A 23,162-nucleotide genomic window follows, 5' to 3' on the forward strand; every position below is an offset into this window, starting at 1 on the left:
TCTAAAGTGCTAGTTTTAGCAACCAAATGAAAATGCAAGATATAAAAAAGCTTTTGAATAATTATCTAGAAAATATTGATTATATTCGCAAAATAAAAAAATAATTTTTCAAAAAAATTGCTGTCTGTACAACTTTTTAGATAATTTTAATGATGTCATAATAGATTTGAAACAGAAGATTTTCGCTCCATTACTTTATTTGCTACAGGTTTGAAAAGGAAGATATTTAGATGGCTGTCATGATTTACATTTCATCTCTCTTTCCTCTGCGTAGGATATTTTTCTATGGTGAATCACACTTACATATCCATTCAGTATTCAATGACATTTCACGTTACAAAGTTATATTTTCATTTCTTTCGGAAAAAGTACTAAATATTTTTGAAGTTTTAACATTATTGCAATTTATTAAAAAAATATAAATTTGCATTATCAACATATAAAATTAACATGATACTTGAATTTAAAAATATTTGAACGGTTCTGCCATCTAGTAGCAGCAATTCCTACATGTGCGGTGGGACGTATTTGGTCCCACCTTTTAATTTCAACCATTCTTAATTAATATATATGAATTCAAATAATGTATTTTTTAAAAAACTTTCACATAAAAATATTCATTCTAACACCAAAAGTTGTTATTTAAATTGCATTAGAAATTTAAAAAAAAAAAAAAACTGCTTCAAAATTAGACCTGCAAAAAATTTTTCCATTACTTCCATGAATGAATACTAGTGCTGCTATCTATTATACATTTAGAGGACTAAAAGGTGTAACTGTATGTATTTTAAATGGAATTTTGCAGCTTGCATCTGGGAGATTAAAAAAAAAAAAAGTGGGACATCCGTCAAAGGGACCTCACGTCTTCATTACTTATCAGGATTTGCAGGTACATCATAACTAAGAAAAATTAAGAGCTGTCATAATGCATTGCAACATAGAAAGTAGAAAATAACATAATTCTTAACATTATTTTTAAAAAAATCACCATGACAACATAAATAAATAAAATTTACAATTAAAAGAAGTTACATGGTGTAAAGAAGCAAAACTTGGACATCTTCTGTAAAACATTGTGTAGCTGAGGAGTCAACACTTCTCATCATTACGTGCACATAATAAATATAAAAATTGCTGTTCATTACTGATAATGCTGCTGCAAAGTAATGATCTTTCTTTAAACTCTTCTCTGAAAAAGAAAAAATAAGTGATAGCTCTACACATGTAAGTGTTTCTGATAAAATTCACTAATCTTATTTGTTAAGATCTGCTATTTAATTTTCTGCTTTTAAGATGCTCATTTATAGTATTTATTTTTTAAGAGGGTTTATAAATTCATTGAAGAGTTTTAAATGATTTATTAAAGATGCGTTATTGAAATTTTTCATCGAGAATATCTTATACTGTACAATGGCTTTACTTTTATGTGTATGAGTGTGTACATAAATGTGAATACATTAAAAAGTACTTTTTAAAATGTAATTTCTTTATCAGTGTGTGATATTAAAACTATGAAATGTTATGTATATGCTTTATTAGGTTTGGCTACATCATTTTTCAATGAAAAGAACAGGAATATGGCAGTAGATTTAGTGGAGCTCATAACCGAAACTCGTCAAGAATTGCCCGATTGGTTAGCTGCACTAGCAAAAGAAGTGCAAGTCGAACATCGCTCCAATAGCCAACGAAAATATGGGGGTAGAAGGTTTGTAGTTTTATTAATGCATAGATTTTTTCCTTTCAAGTAATTTAATATATTTAAAATTATTTAACAGTTGTTCTTTTGATAAAATTTTTAATCTATTCATGATGACCATCTCAGTCATCAAGCCATTCTCTCAGAATAGCATGCTAACAAAAAAAAAAAAAAAAAAAAAAAAAAAAAAGGCAGGTCTTGTGGGTATGGACAGTTTGTGCTGCTAAGCCTAACTTTAGAGGGAAAAAATTGCTTAAATTAAATTTGTGGCCCAATTGTTCCAATTTTTGGTATATTGTGAGAGGAATGCTAATAATTAATTTTAAAATTTTATTATATTTTCATTATAAATTTTATAAAATAATCAATTTTAGAGTAATGTAATTTTTTACTTGACCTCAGGGAAATATATCTAAACCGAGATTTTATTTAATGGTAACACGTTAATAAAAATGGTTAAAAATAACTGTCATAAATATGCCAAAATCACTATAACTATGATTTTCCAATTCTGCAAAATTTCATCAGTATCAGAAAGACTCGTTTATCATTCGTTTATGCTCTCCTGTTAAATACCATTTTCATAAATGCTAATTAAATGTTCAATCTAAAAATTCATATATGACACACTCCACTGTGAGATAACGTTTGCTGCCGATAAATAAATATGTCATGCCAAGTATGGGTTCAGGTGAATTGTGTTCTATATTGATTCTGGTAAAATATTCAAAATTATTTAAGAAGCAATATCTTCAGAAAAAGCAGTTTTGTTACATTGGGCACAAAATTATGAAATTGCCAGTAGAGCGAAACCCATTTTACTAGTTAGAATTGGAGTAGTGGGAGAAATCATTAAGGGAGATAATGATTCTATTACGAATAAAATTTTAAAAAATCGTAGCATATTTTTAAATTGGAAGCAGGCTGATCAGTATAGTTTATTAGATTGTTCATAGTGGTATGTGAAATTTTTTATAAAATAATCATCATGTCTGTGAAAGAAATATTTTTTTAACTCTTTGCTATTTAGTGATATTGAAATTATGTGTAGCTGATTGAAGCATAATTTATTAGCTATTTGATGGGACTTAAGAATGTTGTGCCATATAGAAAAACCAGCCGGATCTCTTATCAGATATTTAGGCATATGTGGTGTAAGATGCAGTTTATGTTTGGGTGGTATTTGGATGCATGGTACAAGGTTCGTACGGTCCTTATAAGTCCTTAGATTTTTTGGAATCTATTTTTGATCCTTAAAAGTCCTTAATTTTGACCAAAATTGGCAGAAGATCCTTAATTTTAATCATCTGAAATTTTTGTCTCTTTTTACGACTGCCATTTAGAGTGGAAATTAGCATTTTGGAGGAATATTTTTGGCGATTCACTGATGTATATGCAAGAAGTGAAACATAATAATAAAGATCTCTTAAAAACTTTTCTCTTTTGGAGATGGGAAATCTTGTATTGAATGGTTCTAAATTTGGCGATTTTGAGATCTGAGAATTTTTCGACGATTTTTTTTTTTTTTTAAATCATAACATTGATAAACTTCATTAAAATAATGGTAATATATTGAAATTATATTTAAAAAATAACATTAAAATAAACAATTTTTATTTTTTGCTGTCATATGAAATAAAGTTCTATTTTGGCCATTTATTGTATAATATTTTGAAGCTGAAAAATAAAGAAGGTATAATGCTATGCACGAAACAGTTCTTAGCAAAAGCAAAATTAGCTATGTAATTTAAAATTTTTCTTAGTAAGAGTTTTTCCCATGTAATTGTCTCGGAATATTCAAAATTGTCAGAATGTGCATCAGTTTTCTGTATAAAATTAATTTTATACTCCCCCCCCCCATTTTTTCCAAAATATTTTTGGCTTTTTGCTGTTACAGAAATGGTAGGGATAGTTTTTCTTTAGGATTTTGGACATTGCAGCTTGGAAAGCTTAGAAGGATATGAAGACAAGATTTATATCACGATTCTAGAAGATTCGAGAAATATGTGATAATATGAAAAATTTCTCCATGGTGTCAACACGTAATGGATGTATTTTACAGAAAGTTTGCGCTGAATTTCTTACATTTTGGAGAACGTCTGAAAGAACAATGAAAACATAATGTTTAAATGTTTTACTTCTGATACTAGAATCTTAACATGTTTATCTTCTCTTTATTTTCTCTACTTTTCACTAGACACAAGCATGGAAAATATAAAAAATGCTTCTGATCTTATCACATGGACAGGCATTATAGATAGGGATTTTTTTATTAATAAAGAAATTGAAAACTTGAATTTAAAAGCTTCATCTAATATGTCTTGATGTATCATACACATAGCTGGCACTAGGCATTTTCCCACCTGATGCAATCTCTGTGGATCCTAAATTCTGCTTCCAATGCTTGCTCTAAATTCTAAAAGTTTTGCCATTTTTAGATTTTGGTTGTCGGTGTGTCACAAAAAATTCTAAAAATTCTGCCACATCAGCTCTGTAACCGGCCTTTACCATACATATTTCAAATTTCTTCTAATTGTTCATATTACTAAAGAAATCAAATTAGCCGCTTTTTCTGTACATTCTAAATGCATTTAGTGTTTTTTAGAATAACAGAAATCCTTAATTAAATCCGAAAATTCTAAAATGAAAGGAAACATGTTGAAGAAAGAAACTGAATATATAAAGAAAATTATTCTCCAAAGATATGTGCAGTTATTATTATTTAAATTACCCAATTGTTTGAGTTCAGCCTTTATTATAATTTCCCATTTCTATTTCCTCATATGATAGTAACTGAGCCAGATAAAATTAAAATTAAATTGTACAATCTTTGACCACTAGTCCACATTATTAGTTTGAATTTGACTGTTCTTGTTTAATTACGTCACCATGAGCTGTAAATGATTTTGTTAGCATCAACATGCCTTTATGTTTTAAGTTCTTTTTAAATAAAAAAGAGGCTTATTTAAACCTTTGTCTGATATTGTAGTTACTTTCATCAGACATGGTGGTAATATGCTTCGTGTCTGTTGGGGGTTTTGTAGTATTTAACTTTTACCATATCAAGTAAACCCTCATAGCTACATTGTGGAGAGGTTGACAAGTTAGGAGATAAAGCATGCAAAGACTAGCAAGAATATTGATATGTATATTGAGACAAATCTTTAATTGTTAGAAAAAGATGCTTAAAGAGAAGGAAATCGATATAAACTAGCCAAAATGTCTGGGAAGGCTTCAAATTAAAATAACAGATAACTATTTTGTTGAATGTTGTTGTTACAAAACATTTGTTTTGTAGCTTTTAATGTGTAATTATCCTAATATCGTTTAAGAATCAATTAGATTAGTTTATTCGATTTTGATTTTAATAGGGCTTTTTTAACAAATATTGTTAAAAAATAAAATTTAATAGTGGTCATGTAAATCTATAATGACTAAGGTTATACGCTGACTACCAATAAGTATTTGGACACCTGTGATAAAAAAGAAAAACTAACTTTATTCAAAATCAATAGTCGGTAGAGCCTCCACGAGAGGTAATTACAGCGTGGACCCTTCGGGGCATACTTTCCAAAAGTCTTTGTATGACAGTTAGTGGTATTTTCTTCTACTCGGCTTGGAGAAGACATAGAAGTTTCTTCACCGATTTTGCACGGGTAGTACACCCCTGAATTCGGCGATGCAACTCGTCCCAGAGGTTCTCGATAGGGTTCAGGTCTGGACTCTGGGCAGGTCAGTCCATTTGATGAACTCCATTGGCACCATACCAAGCCTTGGTTAACGTCCAAACATGACAACTGGCATTGTTGTCCTGAAAGTAACAGGGGTCCAACCCGTAAAACTGCCACAACGTAGGAAGTACATTGTCATCCAAAATAGTGCAGTAGGCATCGGTGTTGAGCTTACTATGAATGGGGACCAAAGGTCCCAGCCCATACCAGGAGAAACACCCCCAGACCATAATTCCACCTTTGCCGAACTTGACTGTTGCCACAATGCATTCTGGCAAGAGACGTTCTCCAGGTAGACGCCAGACCCTGCCATCTGAACGGTAAAGGGTGAACCTTGATTCGTCACTCCAAAGAACCCGTTTCCACTGATGTACGGTCCAATTTCAATGTGCTTTGCACCACATTAACCGAGCAGTGCGGTTGGACTTTGTGATCAAAGGCTTATAGGGCAGCAGCACGACCATGAAAACCAAGCAGATGTGCTTCCTTACGGATGGTATTCATTGAAACAATAATCCCAGATGCCTGTTGAAACTCCTCGCAGATGAGGGCTATCGGTTGGGTGCGGTTCTTCCAAATTTCTCTGAACAGCACTCGTCGGTCTCTATCCCCAGTTTCGTTGGTCTGCCGACCCGGGGCACATTCCGACAATCACCCCTCACCTTCCACTTCTTAATCACATAGGCCACTGTCGACATTGGGTACTTTAGATCGCTAGATATGTCTCTTAAGGATCTGCCACATTTGTGATACCCGATAATTATACCTTTTTCGAAATCAGAGAGCTTCGGACTGCGAGGCATCTTGCATGCGACTAAAGCCGATGCTGTTTCCTACACAATATACCGGCGGAATCTGTGACGTACCTTAGGACCGCAGATATCGTCATTTGCATAGGTGTCCAAATACTTTTTGGTAGTCAGTGTAAAACTACCTAATTTAAATATTTATAACTAACTGCTTACTCTTAAAACTTATCTGTACATATTAAAGCGAGTTATTGCCTTTCATTAATAATCACTGTGGTCACAGGATAAAATTCAAAAAAGGAAAAATTCAAGTAAAACTTATTCTTTGCATTTACGAAACTTAAAATGATACAAAACAACTTATTACCTCTGGTGCTTTAATGGCTTATTGGAACCCTAAAGAATATTAACTGTGTTACAACCCCTGGAACTCTACACAAAGCTACGACACTAACTGCATCAAACAGAGTCTGACTAACTTTCAACACTTGCCAACCGTGCCTACATCAGGACTTTCAGGTTTGTTCTAATCAGCAGGTCTCTCTCTATACAAACAGTGATGACAGCATTCAGTCTTTTGTTATGAATCATGCTGATTATGATCTTACTTCTCATTTCAACCTATGCCGTTTGACATAAAATCTACCTGCTATTTACTAAACCTCAAGACTGACCAAATATGTGACAAAATGAGACAAAAAAAAAAAAAAAAAAAAAAAAAAAATCAACATAAAGCTAACTGTTAGTAAAACGTAAATGTCACTTATCTTCTTTTAAATATGACCGACTATTATAAGTTTAAAATATTTAATGCTACTTGATAAATTTAATAAAGTGTATTTTATTCTCAAACTTATCGATAATGATGTTAATTCATGTTTACTAATAATGCATAAGTATACGGATTACAAAAGTGAAATTCAGGTATAGATAATATTTTAATTGAATTTATTCAGTTCCCATTTGCTCATAGGTCCTTAATTTTTTTCATTAATGGTCCTTAAATGTACTCAATTTCCATGTGTAGAAATGTGTATGAACTCTGATGGTACAAAACACTAAAATTGGTTTGGTCTGAGCTATGTTACTCTGTTTGGCACTCTGGCAAAATACCTTTTGGTACCTCCCCTCAAAAACTAAAATTTCACGAACTCATGATAGAATTTGTTGGATCTGTATTCTTTGCAGTTTTGTGTTTAGTGCAGTTTTCTACCTGCCTCCCCCAAGAAAAAGTTGCTGCTTTAAATTTACTTTGAGACAAAGAGGATGAGGTGTGTATAGTGCAGCTACAAAGATATGCATAGTGTTAGGATAGCAACAGTAATGAAGAAACAAGAAAAATATTTTTGTCATCAGCACACAGAAGTACATAATAGTTAGCAAAAATTGTAATTAACAAATTCACTGCTGACTAGTGTTATACTTTCATCAGAACTGTAATAACTACTTATTAGCTAGTGAAGTATGCATTGCAATATCCAATAACAAAGGTTCTCATAAAATGTAATGTAATAAAAATGTAAATATTCTGAATTTTTTATTGTTATAAAAATGTTTAGTGCATACAGTCAAAAGTTGTTAATCCGGACTCGTCGGGACTTCGGCGATTATAGATTATCAGTTTAAATCTGGTAAGATGGCATGCAGAAATTGTAAAATTAAAAATATGAAACCGTAATTTATGAAATAAAGAACAATTATGATCTAAAAGGTATCAAAATTTACAAAAAAAAAAGCTTAATATTTGTTTACTTTATTAAACATTTCTTTCAATGTAAGTTGTTTAAGTTGCTTCGTTTTTTATGTGATAATACATTCTATTTAATTCTATAAACAGACATAATTTCTTGTTCAGTTACAAAGTTCTGCTGTTCAAGTCAATTGCTGTGTCGAGAATACCGACTAATTTGTCAAACGAAATTTTTTAGTTTTCAATAACCTCTGTCACTTTCTTTGCTATCGGAAGTGAATTGGAGTACATCGAGATGAAATACTACATTTAGTAAGGAATTATAAGCCAAATAAAATAAAAACATCTGCCCTTAAGATAAGGATAGTGCTGACAGATCAACTTCCAATTCATTGCACTCCGCAGCGTTAAAGATAACCAAAGTTTAGATAAACAAAGGATATTTATCCATTTTTTGAAGCAATTCCACTTTTTGTTTAATGGACTTCGAAACATACTTTCGCTTTGTAGATCCTTTACATATTAGTAAATACATATCAGAAATTCTATTTGAAATAATCGAAAGTTCAAGCTTACTTTTATAAAATTGCTCTAACAGTCTGCAAAAAATAACAAGCCGAATCCAATTCAAAGATTAAGGAACAACGCAATCTGCAACATTAACTGAATTAGATAATTTTAGCTTAGCTTGTACCGTCCGTTATACATTAAACGCGCATTCATAAATGTATTTTGCACACACGCATATTTGCAGCTCTAAAGGTCTTACGCGCATGCGTCAAAACTACGCCTGCGCAGAAAGTTTTTAGCTTTGAGGTCCGGATTATGGGTGTCTGAATTAACGACTTTTGACTGTAGTAATATTAAATATGAATTTTTCTCGATTTTTTTCCCATGTTTGAAATTTTTGAATTTTTATGCAATGTCATAAATTGTATTAACAATTTAATGTTACTGTTAATGTTCAATACAGGTATGGTGCCGGTGGATTTGGATCCCGAGATTACCGTCAGATTGGACGCGAACGTGGAGGAAGCAATGCTAACCGAAGTGTTCCACCACCCAGCTTTACTTCTCCAAATTTCAATGCAGCTTACAGTGGCAATCATTTCATGAATACGTATCGCAGCAACTATGGTGGAAATTATGCTGCACCTACAAATGATTGGTGGGGCAATTGAAAGAGTTATCTTACCACTGGCAGCATATATAATCAATGATTTGTTCTATTTCTTGATGACTAGAAGTGTTTATACTTGTGCTCCGTGGTCATAATGCATAAATGTATGCTTGTTGGATTCATTTATCATGCACAGTAGGTGAAATTTTGAAGGTATTATTTTAGTTTAAAAATTTAATACTGGTATTTGAAAACTGTTAAATGCGCATTTATCAGCAGCACCAAGCGCATTGAAAATGATGAATGAAAAACAGTTTTATTTAATAAATACTTGTTTTTGCTTTATGGTGATTGTGCTTTTTGAATGTCGTTTTGCTGTGTGTGTGGCAGTAGTTGCATTTGCCAGTGGTTTTCTTTTTTTTTTTAATTGCACTAAGTATATTGTAGTGATAGTCTTTTTCTGTCCCCATTGCTGCTATTTATGTTTTATTAACACAAGATCATTATTGTAGTATTGATCCTAAGAAAGTATGGTATCATTGCTACAGCAGTATTTTATTGCAGAGTAATATTAAGTTATGTACAGTTTTTTGCTCAGAATTGCACATCTTTATCTTGCCATTCTTAGAGTGGTGTATTTAAAATACATTTTTACCTTTTAAGAATAAATTATCGCAGAGGTAAGCTCAGTTGACATCTGTGTTTGATACACATTAAGATATTAATAAGGTGTGAATTTTTACACCTGATCGCTGCTTCACACAAATTCATACCGAATATATTCAGCATAGTGTGTTGTCTACATTGTCTTTTTAATATCATATATTATTGTGAATACCATCATACTACTTATTTTGTTGTTGATTTTTTTGGCAGTAAAGCCTTTTTATGTTAATTTATTTGTTGTGTACTATAACTTGTAGATTTGCAGATCTGTCAAATGTGATGGGAGAGCTTTTAAACTACCCAGTGTGTTGTGTGATGGTTTTCCCAAGTTCTCAAAATGCTTTCTTTTCTAAGTGATATTCTTTCTTGTGTGTTTTGTATTTTGTTGAAGTGCATTTGTTTATGTAGCTGAATGTTGAATAAAGTATTGCTGTGGGAGTTGTGTGAAAAAAAAATGAATGTGTGAAAGATACTGTATTAGTGTATCAGTTACATTATAATGTAAATTCTGAAATGGTAGAATTCATAGCAATTCTTAGTGATCTGTGTGTACATAACATTTTGAAGAACACATGTGTTTATGGATATTTCCCCATGATAAAAGTCCAGCAATATCCGTCTGAGTAGGAGGATTTTTGTTTTATTAGTCCTTGTGTAATGTTTGGAAGTACTTGTAATGATATGCATTTTGAAAAGTTGCTGTTCCCTGATATTTTCAGTGAAAATATGTGTGGACTATGTAAAAGAAAAAGCAGCAAGGGGACCTATATTTCTATTTATAACTTTATATAAGTATTAATGTTTAGAGAGTCTTGTATGCATGTAGCTCTTGCGGTATTTGTGACATTTCAGTGTTTTTTGCCGTCCCAAAGCGCGGTTTGAGCTAAAGCTCATTTTCCCATGTTGGCATTTTCGAGGCAAAGTGACAAGTCTTCTCATTTTTATAAGCTGTCTCCTGTCAGTTTGAATAAGTGTCTTGACACGAAAAAATGCTTATAAAAATCATGCTTAATATTTCCATAAATATTTCAAAAGTTTAATTTTCTAATTAAATTATTTAAATTTCTCGGTATTCATGCTGCATTGTCACTTTGCCCCCCCCTCTTTTTTTTTAAAATTTATTTTACTTTTCAATGTTAGACTTCTCCTAGTATCCCATTTAAGGTTCCAAATTTTTCTCCTTAAATTGCTGTTTTGCTTAAATCTAAATATATGAGGAAAAAATAAAATTTTACCACACACACATATATATATATATATCAGAAATGTGCATCCAATTTGCCTTAAATGGGGTTAGTAGTATTGTCTTGATATTTCAGCCTTGCCAATAATAGGAGGTTGATTAACAAAGCCTATGGTATGAAAATAATGGCCATCAAGGTTACTAGTTTTATATGATGCTATTCATTTTTTTACCACACTTGCAATGTAGAAGTTCAATTTTTAACATTTTGCTCATTCTAGGGGTAAAATGCAGTAGGTTGATACTGATTTGCATCATTAACTTACTTAAAATATTGCCTGTAAAATTATCTTGCTATAGTAAACTAGCTTTTTAATTGCATTGCATCATACAAAGAACTGTAGCCAACATTTCATTGTTAATTATATGAGAATTTAAAATGCTTTCTCAAGAAAACTCTTGTGGCTTGAAGATGTTAACTGTCATATTTGATTTAAGTGGTACAAAAACTGAAATATTGTGCTAAAATTAAAATGTCTTTGGAAATAAAAATTTCAAGCCTTTTTCAATATAAAGCAGTATTCCGGTGAATATTCAGTTTAAATATCTTGTTTTTGAATATAAGTGTTTCACTTTGTATATAAATGGTTAAGTTGATCCCTTTGTATTTGGATCTATTAAACTGCATTTAGAAATTGTAAAAATTGTTAAATTACCTTTTTTAATCAAGTTTCACTGTTATTGGATAAACTATAAAAAATGAAAGATCTAGTAACAATATTTTTATATTTTGTTTGTGGTGCTTTGATGTGCCACAGCGTTTCTCCTTTGTGCGTGTGTGTGTGTATGTATGTGTGTTTGTGTGTATAATGTATATAACCATATATACATATGCACTTTTGATGGAATGATGTCTGAGGTATGGTTGAAAATAAATCGGGTAATTCATGCGGAAAGATATTTTGTCCAAATTGTATAACCCTTTTTAATTTTAAACATTCTCATTAGATGTATTTACGAAAACATCCATGAAAGCTGGTAATACTTTGCGGTCTGTAAGCTGTTGAGTGATATTTAATATTAATAGTTTTATATTTCAGCACTTTTAAGAACTGAAGCATGCTAAGGCTATGGTATTATGACCATTTTAATATACAAGTGTTCTACTGCAAACAAATTGTGGTATTGCTTCATTTTACCTAAATCTCTGAACTGTGATACTTCTATAGTTGCAGGTGTTTGTTTCTTATTGTATTTGTTTTCTTACAATTCGATAAATTTTAGAAAAATGTTGGTGATATTCCTAAATATTACATTCTTTGTTCCATTTTTACATATTCATTTTATTTCTTTGATAGTTAATTTACTATTGATATACTGCCCTGCAGATAACATGTAATTATATGGGATACTCCCCTGCAGTTAACATATAATTATATAAGAATACTTCTATCAATTTCCAGTAATTGCTCACTGGCCTTATGTTCTATAGAAAATGTGTGTTCATTGTTAGTAGGGGCCAAATTATTTTCGTTGTTTGTAACTCGAATCTGTGTTTGTCAAATTTTAAATTTCAGATTCCTCAGCTCTTATTGATCAGATTGTTTTCGATTTAGCATATCTGTATGCACATGTGCAAGTGCCTCTAAGTATACTAAAACTTTTACACTTTTTTCATTTTTTGCATCTAGTGTAAAAGAAAGTTTTGCTATGAGGCTAAATAATCTTTGCCTTGAAAATTACAGTGTTCCTTAATTCATAAAGATGTATAAAATGTCTGTCAAATTTCTGTAGTAGTGCAATTTTACATCCTTGAAGCATAACATTGCTTATAAAATCTGTATTTAGACTCTCGTGTTAAAAAATAATTAAATCATGCTTGATATTAGAGGGAAAAAATTATTCTAATTTATTTTGAGGTTAAATTTTACATTTCAAGTATAGTTACGAGATCTTATTTTTATTAACCATTTATTTATTTGAATTATCTTAAAAAGTATTTATTTCATTAGAGAGATTTTTTAGTATTAATGGTGCTTCCACTTGTATGTATTTCTTTCATTGTGTGCGTAGTGATTTGAATCAATATCTGAAAGATTTAGCTGATAGTACTAACCTATTGAATAACTGCTGAAATTCAAAGAAGCAACTTATGTGGTTATTGTATATATTATTTAAGAACAGTGTATAGGCCAAACTTTTCATCAGCTCACCTGAATTGAACACCCCATCTCGCATTAAATTTTCTAGTCTGTATAAACTTAACTGTTGTAAAAAATCCTATTCTTTCATATTTTTTTCATCTTTCATTTTTCATGGTTTGTGTTCAAATTAATATTATGTTGTTTAGCCATTATAACATTTCACACTTTGCATAAAAGTATACTAATAGAAATCATGTTACATTTCTTACAGATGATGCCTTTTCCTTCATTGTTTGAAAATATTAACATTTTATGAATGCATTCCGTTAAATACAAATGCTCATTTTTTATTTTAGATTTTGTGTATGTTAGTGCCTTACCTTGCATTTGAATGCATAACATGGGACATTGCTGTTCTGTATCTAAAGCATTTTTTCATGTGCGATGGGGTGATAGTAAAAAAATCATTTTGTACTTAAATTGTATTGTCTGTGATAGCATACATAATATGCCATTCACAGATTAATTAAAGAGCACAACTGTAATGTGAGACCAATATCTTTTTGTGTATTTGATTCTGAGATCTGACTGCTATTAGTGAATGTCTGACTACTAGCTTTGGGAAGCTCTCACCAAAATGTGTTCTATACTCTCACAAATTGTAAATAATTAATTTATTTAAAGTACTAAGTGCCCTTGAGGCATCTGCAAGTATTATCATAGTCATTATCTTCAAAATGAAACTAATTCAAAGAAACTGGTACTTTTAAATATTAGTCACTTACTTTTAATAATGTTTGTAAAAGAAAGTCTTAGTGTATGCTTTTAAAGATAGCTCATATTCTAGAGCTTTCAACCATTGGGAAAGTTAACTGATTTGAAAGCAGACATGCAAATTTATATTTTGGCTGGGAGATTTTTCTTCTAGTATTTAAGATTGATTTCAAGTGAAGATTTTGCTTGTACATAGGCTTTGTATTGGAATCACGTGGGATGGCAAAAAAAAAAAGCAAATAGTTCTTGTATTTGTTGTATAATATGGTTAATTCCTCTGAAGAAAAATTGTATGGGAGGTTTGAGACCATTTTTCTATTGTAAAACTTGCTGTGAATTAAAGAATTAATGCTGATTATTGAGTCTGTGTTTTTTTCACTTCATTCACCATTAAGAATCAGCTTCAATGGAAGTTTTCCATAGCAAATATTAATATCAAAACATTTAAGTAATTTCAGATCAGTAATTACTCTGATTGCCATAAAAAATTAACATATTCATTGGGATGCAAAAACAACCGTTATCTGTTACAAAAATAGAAACTTAAGTTCCTAGGTGGAACAGCTGAAATATTGTAACACTGAGTGATAATTTCAGTTTTATAGTTGGATAAAATGACTCAAAATTGAGTATAGTAATTTTCATATGTGCTGGATGTGGGAGTGGGAGATGCATGCTGTGCTACTTTAACACTTGGATCTGCTTGATGTAGTAGAAGCTTACCATATTGACTATGCAGCATGAATTCAAATATAGACTGCTGGCCATTAAAATTGCAACACTATGAAGGAAAGCAACTACAAAAAAGATATTTAGTGTACGTAAACAGTATGGCATGAAGGCGAAATGATTAAATTTGTAAAGAGTTTGGGGATCCGAAATTAGTAGAAGCAGCTAAAACGGCCCTTACCCTGTTATACATGGAGTGGAATTGGGCTTGGATGATAGAAATGGGCAACTCGTTCCATGCTGCTTTAAGTGTATACCACACTTCATCTACTGTATTAGCTGAAGAAGGGTTGTGGGCTAGTCTGTCTGCTATCAATGTTCCAGTGGGTGACATCTGCAAACCATGCAGACCAGGGCAGCAGTTGAATATTCTGTGTATCGAGGAAGGTCAGAACTAGATGTGCAACATTTGGTCTTGTATTATCTTCTTGGAAGATGCTGTTTGGCAGACCTCGAAGATAGTGCACAATCACTGGACCTGAGATATTAGGAATGTACCGATTTGAGTTCAAATTACCGTTCATCCGAACTAGAGATATGTGTGTCGTGTACTCGGTGTTTATCCAAACCATCACAAGTGCCAGGGCATGCCAATATCGAATGCAAGTAGGCGACGTGTCGTCTCCTCAGAGCCTCCAGACATCATATGGCCATCAGAATACTGCATGTAGAACTGGGACTTGTTTGAAAAGGCGACATTGTGCCACTCCTGTACTCATCTTTGTCGTTTGGCGCACCAGTGTCTTTGTCTCTCTATGCTGCATTGTCAAGGGAAGCTGAAGTATGGTCACTCTGCTGCAAACATGTCCATTTCCGGACTAATGGTCAATGACGTGGTTGTAAAGTTTTGCAGGGTTGACCTCACAATAGGTCTGTTGTCTCAATCATTCAGTATGACCCTCAGCAACCCACTGATCCTAGGTTTGCATGACAGTAGTTGGATGTCGGGCAATGCGACGGGCGATATCATGGAACAGTAATCCATTCTCCCGATAAGTAACGATCCTGCTTCTATCGAATTCTGACATTTGACAGTTCTTCTTACTCTTGAACTGCATCATGTATGCCTTGCACTCAAGTGTGTTTTGCTGAAATCAACATGGTCACCAATGCTTCTTTCACGGAGAAGTTGCGAAACACAACTGCAGGGGAAAATACGTGCATTTTTTCCAAATCATTTTTACATAGATGTCATTCACTTCATACCATCCACTTGTGCTATTATGTTTCAGCACAGAGGCATATCTTTTATAGCTGAGGTTATTTCATTTTTGTTTTTAAATTCATAATATTTGACATTTTCAGCATAGCTTCCTTCACAATGATCCTGTCTTAATATACCTTTTATGTGATGCACAAATATAACTAACTTGCCTCTATGTGATTTTGTGATTCATTTTTTAGGCTGAAAAGATTGCTTTGTTGAGATTTTAGAGAAAACGTTAGTAATTGAACTTTGCCTAGGTAAAACAAACCTGATGGATATTTGCTGTTGATATCCTTATGAATGGTGTTATGGTGATCTACATTCTATCTCTTTAGTACTGCTACTGAATCATTATATAGTAAGAAAATTGCTTTTTCACCAGTGTTTGTAAATAATGGCAATTCATTGTTGAAGTAGTAGGTATTCTTTCTCTTCGATGGCCCTGGCATATAGCTTATGTTCACAAGCATACTATATACGAAATTTTAATACTTGCCACAAACCGTCTAGTTTAGTAGCTGTTACTGCAAACTTTTATTAGCTTATTTCAGCTTAACTGAGGACTGGATGAAGGATTTCTTCATTTGTGCAGGCATGCTTGCAGTGAACAGGGCTTTGCATTACAGTAGGCACTCTAATCCTAATCTGCCACAGAAACTGGATAGAGTGAAGGTAATTACGTATAAGTAGGTGCACACAAATGCAACACCCCTATACATGACTTATAATTGCATGTTTTTGAGGTTTTTTTACATTAAGATTATAAATTATTTGTCTCGTGGTGATACTGTGATTGTGACAGGTACATGCGAGCGACTGGTTATAGACACCAGCGATTTAGTCAATCTTATTTGAAGCTTTTACCTCTGAAGGAGGACTAGTTTCCTTTATGTGTGGTAATATTTATGATGTAATAGGAATTGAAACACCTAAAGATTTATTAATAAACGAATCTGAAATTAAATGGATAAGTTGCGTTGATTTTGGGAAGGAAATGGAAGTATACCAGTTTGCGAAAGAACTGAAATCATCAAAAAATTATATTTTTTAAATGATGTTTTTCATGTCATTCACATACTCTTGTGATTTTGCATATAAAATTTTCTTAAAATTTCTTCTTTCTTTCTCTTCTGTAATATTTGCCATATATATTTTAGTATTTATATTAACTCGCGGGAAAGCACGTGGGGTGTATCATACCCCAACCATACATAAAAGTGGAATATTCCTAACTTGTGTAACTAAAATTCTGTGCTGTATTTAGTTGCCGAGTTTCTAGCTGTGGTTGACATTTAGAACCGCTTTTTTTTTGCCTGCGTGTTTCAGAAAAAGATTTATCGGTATTATGTTTTTATAATATGACTAAAGGAGCAGTGGATATGGGGGATGAAATGTAAGCCAATTATTCTATTGCCAGAATAACCAGGAGATGGCCAATGGTAATTTTCTTTCCTGCACTGAAGGTTGCTGTAATAAACGCTTGAATTATATTACCTTCAACCACTAATCCACCAACCAGAAACAGAAGTCTGTTTTTGAAGGACTTAGCATTACAATTAATGAAAAAAAGTATTGAACAAAGAATCGGAAATTAATACTTTACCAAGAAACTGACGTACTGCGTGCAAAACAAAAGCAGAACTTTCGACGAAGAATTAAAACGAATACATGAAATACGAAATAACCAAGTATGAAAGATGTGATAAATTGCCCTCGCGCCAAGGACAGAAGAACGTGAATGCATTGTTTAAAATGTGAAAACATTCTGTGCCAAGAACACATGAATGTATTTTGTTCAAAGTGTGAAGAAATAAAATAAGCATTGTGTATTAGAGATGCAGTGAAACTTAGATGCATGATGTTTATTTTTTTATTTTGGAAATTAAGTTTTTGAAACCCAATTATTATTCACGTATTTATAATACACGAGAACAAGAAAAACATCTTTAAAACTAAATAAAACTATTTTTATCGTATTTTAAATTTTGGGGTATGTGATATCTCACGTGCCACTCTAGTAACTTTTCTTGGTGCGACTTCCGTGTTAATGAGTGTATACATGGCAAAATGTAACTTCCAAATCTTACAAAGTGTGTGTGTGAGTATGGCAAAGCCTCGAGGGCTATCTGCCTAAGAGGAGGGATGCCTTCGTGGAGGACTTTCTAAGGGAAACTGGCTCGTATACACGTTACACATGGGGAAAACCACGAAAACGCCCATGCAGCCAGCCCGTTCGCGGGATTCGAACCTCGGACCGAACTACCAGTGTTCAGCGACTTTACCGCTCGGCCGCTGGTGGGCCCTTCCAAATCTTACACCTTCTTGTAATACAGTTAAATATGCTTTTGTTCAATCTAACGTAGCTTAGTAGTGAATTTTTGTCCTAGCTTTAACTTGCAACATTCTTTCATATGTACCTTTAATGGCAGATAGTAATTAAAAAGGGGTGTAATTTTAATTTAATTGCAAGTTGTGTATTAATGCATCTTTTGTAATAAGTTTTATCATAATCTTTCTGTATTTGGTTGTTAGGGAATATCAAATTCAAAGGCCAGCTTCGCTCGCTGGACTAAGTAACAACATGGCTTAGGATCTGATTTGACTAATTTTGCAAGCTATTTAATATCCAATGGGTTTGGCCAGTTGAAAAAACTCGCATCAGGCACAAATAGGGGAATTTCTTTATGGCCAGCTGGATTTCCCAATGATTTTTATCTCTCAAGTCAAAAAAAAATCAAAGTTTTGTTTATTATAATACAAATAGATAAAAATGTTGACTTGCATTATGAAAAAAAATACCAAATTAATAATTTGGAAATGCATGTACTGGCAAACTAAAAATGCAAATTATTCTGAATTCATTTTGGTGGTACCTCAGAGTAGGTGGGTGTTTTAATTAATACTGCAAAATGAAAAGAGAGCATTTTTGTATTTTTCAGTAGCATATATAAATTGACTTGAATTTTAGTAGTATATAAAAATCGATGTATAATAGTATATAATGCGAAGGCGTAATAGGAATGAAAGGCAGGTGGGATCTCTTTTAAATAATAACAAGATGATATAATTGTTTAAGTACAGGAAAATAGTTTGCTTTATTTCTACATGACGAAAGGTACTGTGCTATTTACAGTTTATAGATTATTCATATTTAGTATGCAATATATGTACATTAACAAAAATAAGTATAACCAATACTTTTTAAACAGTACTGGAATGAAATTGCAACAAGTACAATACAGTAAAGACAACAGAACAAGATAGATCACAAAAGATGACAGAGAAAAGCTGAGACTTTCATTTCGTAATTTGAGGCTGTGTGATCATAATTCCAGAGGGACCTGCCCTGATGAAGGCAAAATATTTCACTCAGTGCAGATGCAATCAAGTCCAAAGGTGGAATACCAGAAAGAATCTGCAGTCAAGGTCGTTCGATAGCCTTTACAGATTTGTAGCAAGTGCGGTCTCTGTATTCTCAGAAGTAAAGTGCGTTCTTGATTTGCAAGATGCATAACCCAAATACTTGCTCCAAAGAGGACAATTTTTTCCGTTACGATAGAATACCTATTCTTCAAGAAGAGTGACGAAGTACCCCAGTATTTTGCCGAAGTTCTCTTTATGCTGTTATTAATATTGTCTACTTTATGTTTTATATATCTGAGATGGGGTAGCCATGATAAGCGGTTATTAAAAGTTATTCCTAAGTATTTTAAATCTTGTACAAATTTAATTAAGTTCCAAGGATTTTGAGAGGAGGCATTTTCTTTAGTTGTTTTTTGGCACCAATTAGAAGGCCTTGTGATTTGGAAGGTGAAACTAAGATTTTATGGCATCTTGCCCAATCGCTAAAGTCGCTCAGATAATCTTGTGCCAAGGCTTGTAATTTCGACTTCCCTTTAAAAATAAGCAAAAAAATCGTCAGCATATGCAATAACTGTGCAGTTAGGGTCTTTATTGAGCTGTTTTAGATAGGTATTTGCTACACTGTTCCATAAAAAAGAGGTCCTAAGCAGGATCCCTGCGGACATCCTCTGCTTATATGTCGAAGTATTGTCGACTCTAGAGTTATTTGAACGAAGCGATCTTGTAAATAGCTACGAATAAAATCAATCAGGGCTCTTGGACAACCCATGGCTACCAGAGCATGAATTATGTCCGGCCACCACGGGGAGTCGAAAGCCCTTTGAATATCCAAACTGATGATCAGTGTACGCATATTGTTGCTTCTATTTTCTTTTATGACAGTAAGTAATCGTGACAGAGCGTGTTCAGTGGGCTTTCCACGTAAAAATCCAAATTGATTTTCTTCTAATAGACCATTAATGTATAAAAAGTACTGAAATCGTCCAAGGATAACTCTCTCCAGAAGTTTACCAAAGGATGGCAGCAGACAAATTAGTCGATAGGAAGCCGGACAAGCAGGATCGTTGTCCTTCTTGTGGAAGAGAGCGACTCAAGCTAATTTTGTTGAGAGAGGAAAATGTCTAATTTTCCAGCAGGCCAGGATGAAAGCGTGAGTCCATTCTGGATAGATTTGATGTAATAACTGAATGAAGGCGTTGTCAAACCCATCCGGGACAGGGGCCTTTTTTGGGTTTAATTGTCTTATAATTCTATCGAGTTTAGGCAAAGTTGGTAGAGATTCAGATGAGTAATGAAAATATTGATAGTTTAGATGAGAGTCGCGAATGGCCTTTTGATCAGAGGTATCTTCTCCTGGAGAGTCTGTCCACTTTGTCCTCCAGTCTCTATTCAAGAAAATCTCCATTGTATTATTGGCATTGGGTAGCAGACTGGCAGGTAGGACTGACACACCGGGTGAAGAACCTCCCACCGAGGTTCTCATTATACGGAACCCTTAAAGAGTTTGAATTATCCAACACCCGTGGGACCTTCGTTCTCGCGGGCGCAACCCCCGCAGTCCCCATCCGGCTTTTACTAAGCATTGCCAGAACGCTTCGTTGTAAATTTTAAAACGCTGTCACCTTGCCTCCGGGCACCACTCCATCGGCAGAACCACATTGTATTTAGGTGCTCTGTCCGCTTTGTCAGTCCCCGCCACGAAAACTGAATGGGGTCAAACCCCCGGGAACTCAGTCGACAATATAAACCATGTAGCTAGCTCCACCACAGCCGAAGGAACAGACACGACAGTACCAGTACGGTCCCTGCCAAGCCTGAACCAACCTGAGTACAATACTCGGGTTCTAGTCCTGTGAAGATAATTTGTATACCCCCGTGGTTGAGACTGCCTAGGTACAGATCCTAGCCAGTGCTTCCCAGGCGTTCGCCTGAGTCAACCCCCGGGGGGTGGCAGGTAGGACTGTAGGATGGAAGACTTGATCAGTGGCAATTTTAAAAGACGTTCCGAATTTATCAGCAGTATTAGTGCAATAATTTCTCTAAGATGTTCGTTTTGCTAATTGAATGTTTTTCTTGAATTTAGCTTGAGCCTTTTTATATTGCAGAAATAATCTCAGCCGAATGGTATGATCAGTAGTTGTGTGAGCCCGTCTTCTTACAGTTCTGAGAGAGCTTTTTTCTCGTGCAAATTCAGTTGTCCACCAGGTAGCACTTGTACGGTTTATGATCTAAGACGAAAGGTATTTTGGCAAGCTTGGATATTGTAGTGGATCAATTTATTGTAAGTATTGTCCAGTTCTGAGCCAGATGAGCAATTATTGAATTCCTGTAACAAGCTATCAACGAATGGAGCAAAGTTCCTTTCTAATTTTCGTAACCCTCCATAATGTGTTTTAAATCTTCGTTTAAAAAAGGTAGGGAACTGCGAGTCCAATGTAAAAACAATACATCTGTGATCGCTAAGCTTGACTAGATCACTAACTGTCAAGTCTCTTATCCTTGGGGCTATATGAGGAGTAATCAAAGTAAGGTCTGGTCAACCCTTTGCACGGATTGTGTCAAAGGTAGGCGAAGAATCTGTTGTATTTAAAAAGATATAATTTAATGAAAAGATAAACTCGAGTTGTATAGCAGATCTAGCATTTTCTCTTTGTGAGCCCCAAAGGGGGCTAGAGGCATTAAAATCCCCTCCAATTATACAGCCATCAAAGGTATTGGAATGAAGATAATCTAATTCTGATAAAACAGCATCCAATTCCCTGCTAGGGGGTCAATAGACTGAGTTAACTAAAAGATTGAAGGATATGGTATTGAAAAGGATTGAAACAGAGTGATGAGTACATCTCCATAGAGTTGGATTTAAATTACCATTATAAACTATTGCAGATGAATTATTTGAAGAAAGAAAAATTTTATTATTTGTGGTTGAACCTCCTAAGGTACAGTCCCTGTTGACATAAGATTTCTGGAAAAAGCCAACATCTATTTGGAATTCAAATTGTTGCGTGTGTGTGTGTGTGTGTGTGATTATGGCAAAGCCTCGAGGGCTATCTGCCTAAGAGGAGGGATGCCTTCGTGGAGGACTTTCTAAGGGAAACTGGCTCGTATACACGTTACACATGGGGAAAACCACGAAAACGCCCATGCAGCCAGCCCGTCAAATTGTTGCTGTAGCAGCAGAAGAGCCCTGCAGAATACATTGCATGAATTTAAGGTGTTCTAATTGAGAGCTTCCTGTTACAGAAGGACTTAATTCCGAAGCAATGTTTGAAGTTCTTTTCTGTAGTACGGACATTGTCTCGAGTTAGCCGGATGATTAAAATCGTATGAAGTATTCTGCTTTGAGTTGGACTTCGTGCAATTTATACACACAGGAGAATTATTACAGTTCTTCATGAGCTTTCGCGCACTGGGTTGACCGAGTCCTTGACAATTGTAACACCGAGTGAGCCATACGTATTTACGATATGGACAGGAGTTCAGTCCCAAGAATAGACGTCCTTTTTCTCCCAACTTATTAAAATAGTTCTGTTCTAGGGAGATAATCCAATTATTAATGTTAGAATCCTTGCGATGCAATGGGGTACGTTGGAATGATGGCGTCTTTATTATCTGAAGGTACGTGAGCTTCAAAGGCTTCTATTAGATCGTTTGCTGTAAATTCTGTGGGAACACCAAAAACAATTATAGAAACCCTTTGCGGCTTTGGTTTTCTTATTTTCAGATTATCTCCAAGATTTGTGGAAGTTATTGAGTCCTGTAACTTTGTTAGTTGTTCCTCAGTAGAACAGCCTATCAACAGTTCTCCTGAATCTCCTCTTGGTCGAATGTTTTGAATTGGAATATTAAATCTCTAAATTTAGTTTAGACGCTAATTGTTTCTGAATTAAATTAGGAGAAATATTAGCTTCCTTAGAGGGAATTAGAACGTGTTCAGAAGGAGGAGTAGATAGATGTACGTGTCTTCTTTTTCTTTCGCTCCACCAACTGGAAAGGTCTCTCAAGTTCTTCAGTATTGTGCTTAGTTTCAGAAGCTGTGCGATTTAGGATGTGTCTCCGCAATTGTTGAAGGGTTGACTCTCGTCCATACCAAGGCATATGTGCGCTGTA

At 33.8% G+C, this 23,162-nt stretch overlaps 1 protein-coding gene across 3 annotated transcripts in view; it reads left to right on the top strand.

The window, feature by feature from the left end:
- Positions 1-14,108, top strand: part of LOC118199938 (ATP-dependent RNA helicase DDX3Y-like) — a 63,557-nt gene extending 49,449 nt beyond the window's left edge. For all 3 annotated transcript variants that reach the window (XM_035371824.2, XM_035371826.2, XM_035371825.2), the window contains exons 15-16: positions 1,540-1,705; positions 8,840-14,108. In XM_035371824.2, coding sequence (XP_035227715.1) covers positions 1,540-1,705; positions 8,840-9,047 — 374 coding nt within the window. In that variant the 3' untranslated portion in view covers positions 9,048-14,108. The remainder of the gene's footprint in view (positions 1-1,539; positions 1,706-8,839) is intronic.
- The last annotated feature ends 9,054 nt before the right edge of the window (positions 14,109-23,162 follow it).

This window comes from Stegodyphus dumicola, chromosome 4 (genome assembly GCF_044657685.1).
Source record: "Stegodyphus dumicola isolate Sdum_Otavi_A_Nest chromosome 4, ASM4465768v1".
Taxonomy (NCBI): domain Eukaryota; kingdom Metazoa; phylum Arthropoda; class Arachnida; order Araneae; family Eresidae; genus Stegodyphus; species Stegodyphus dumicola.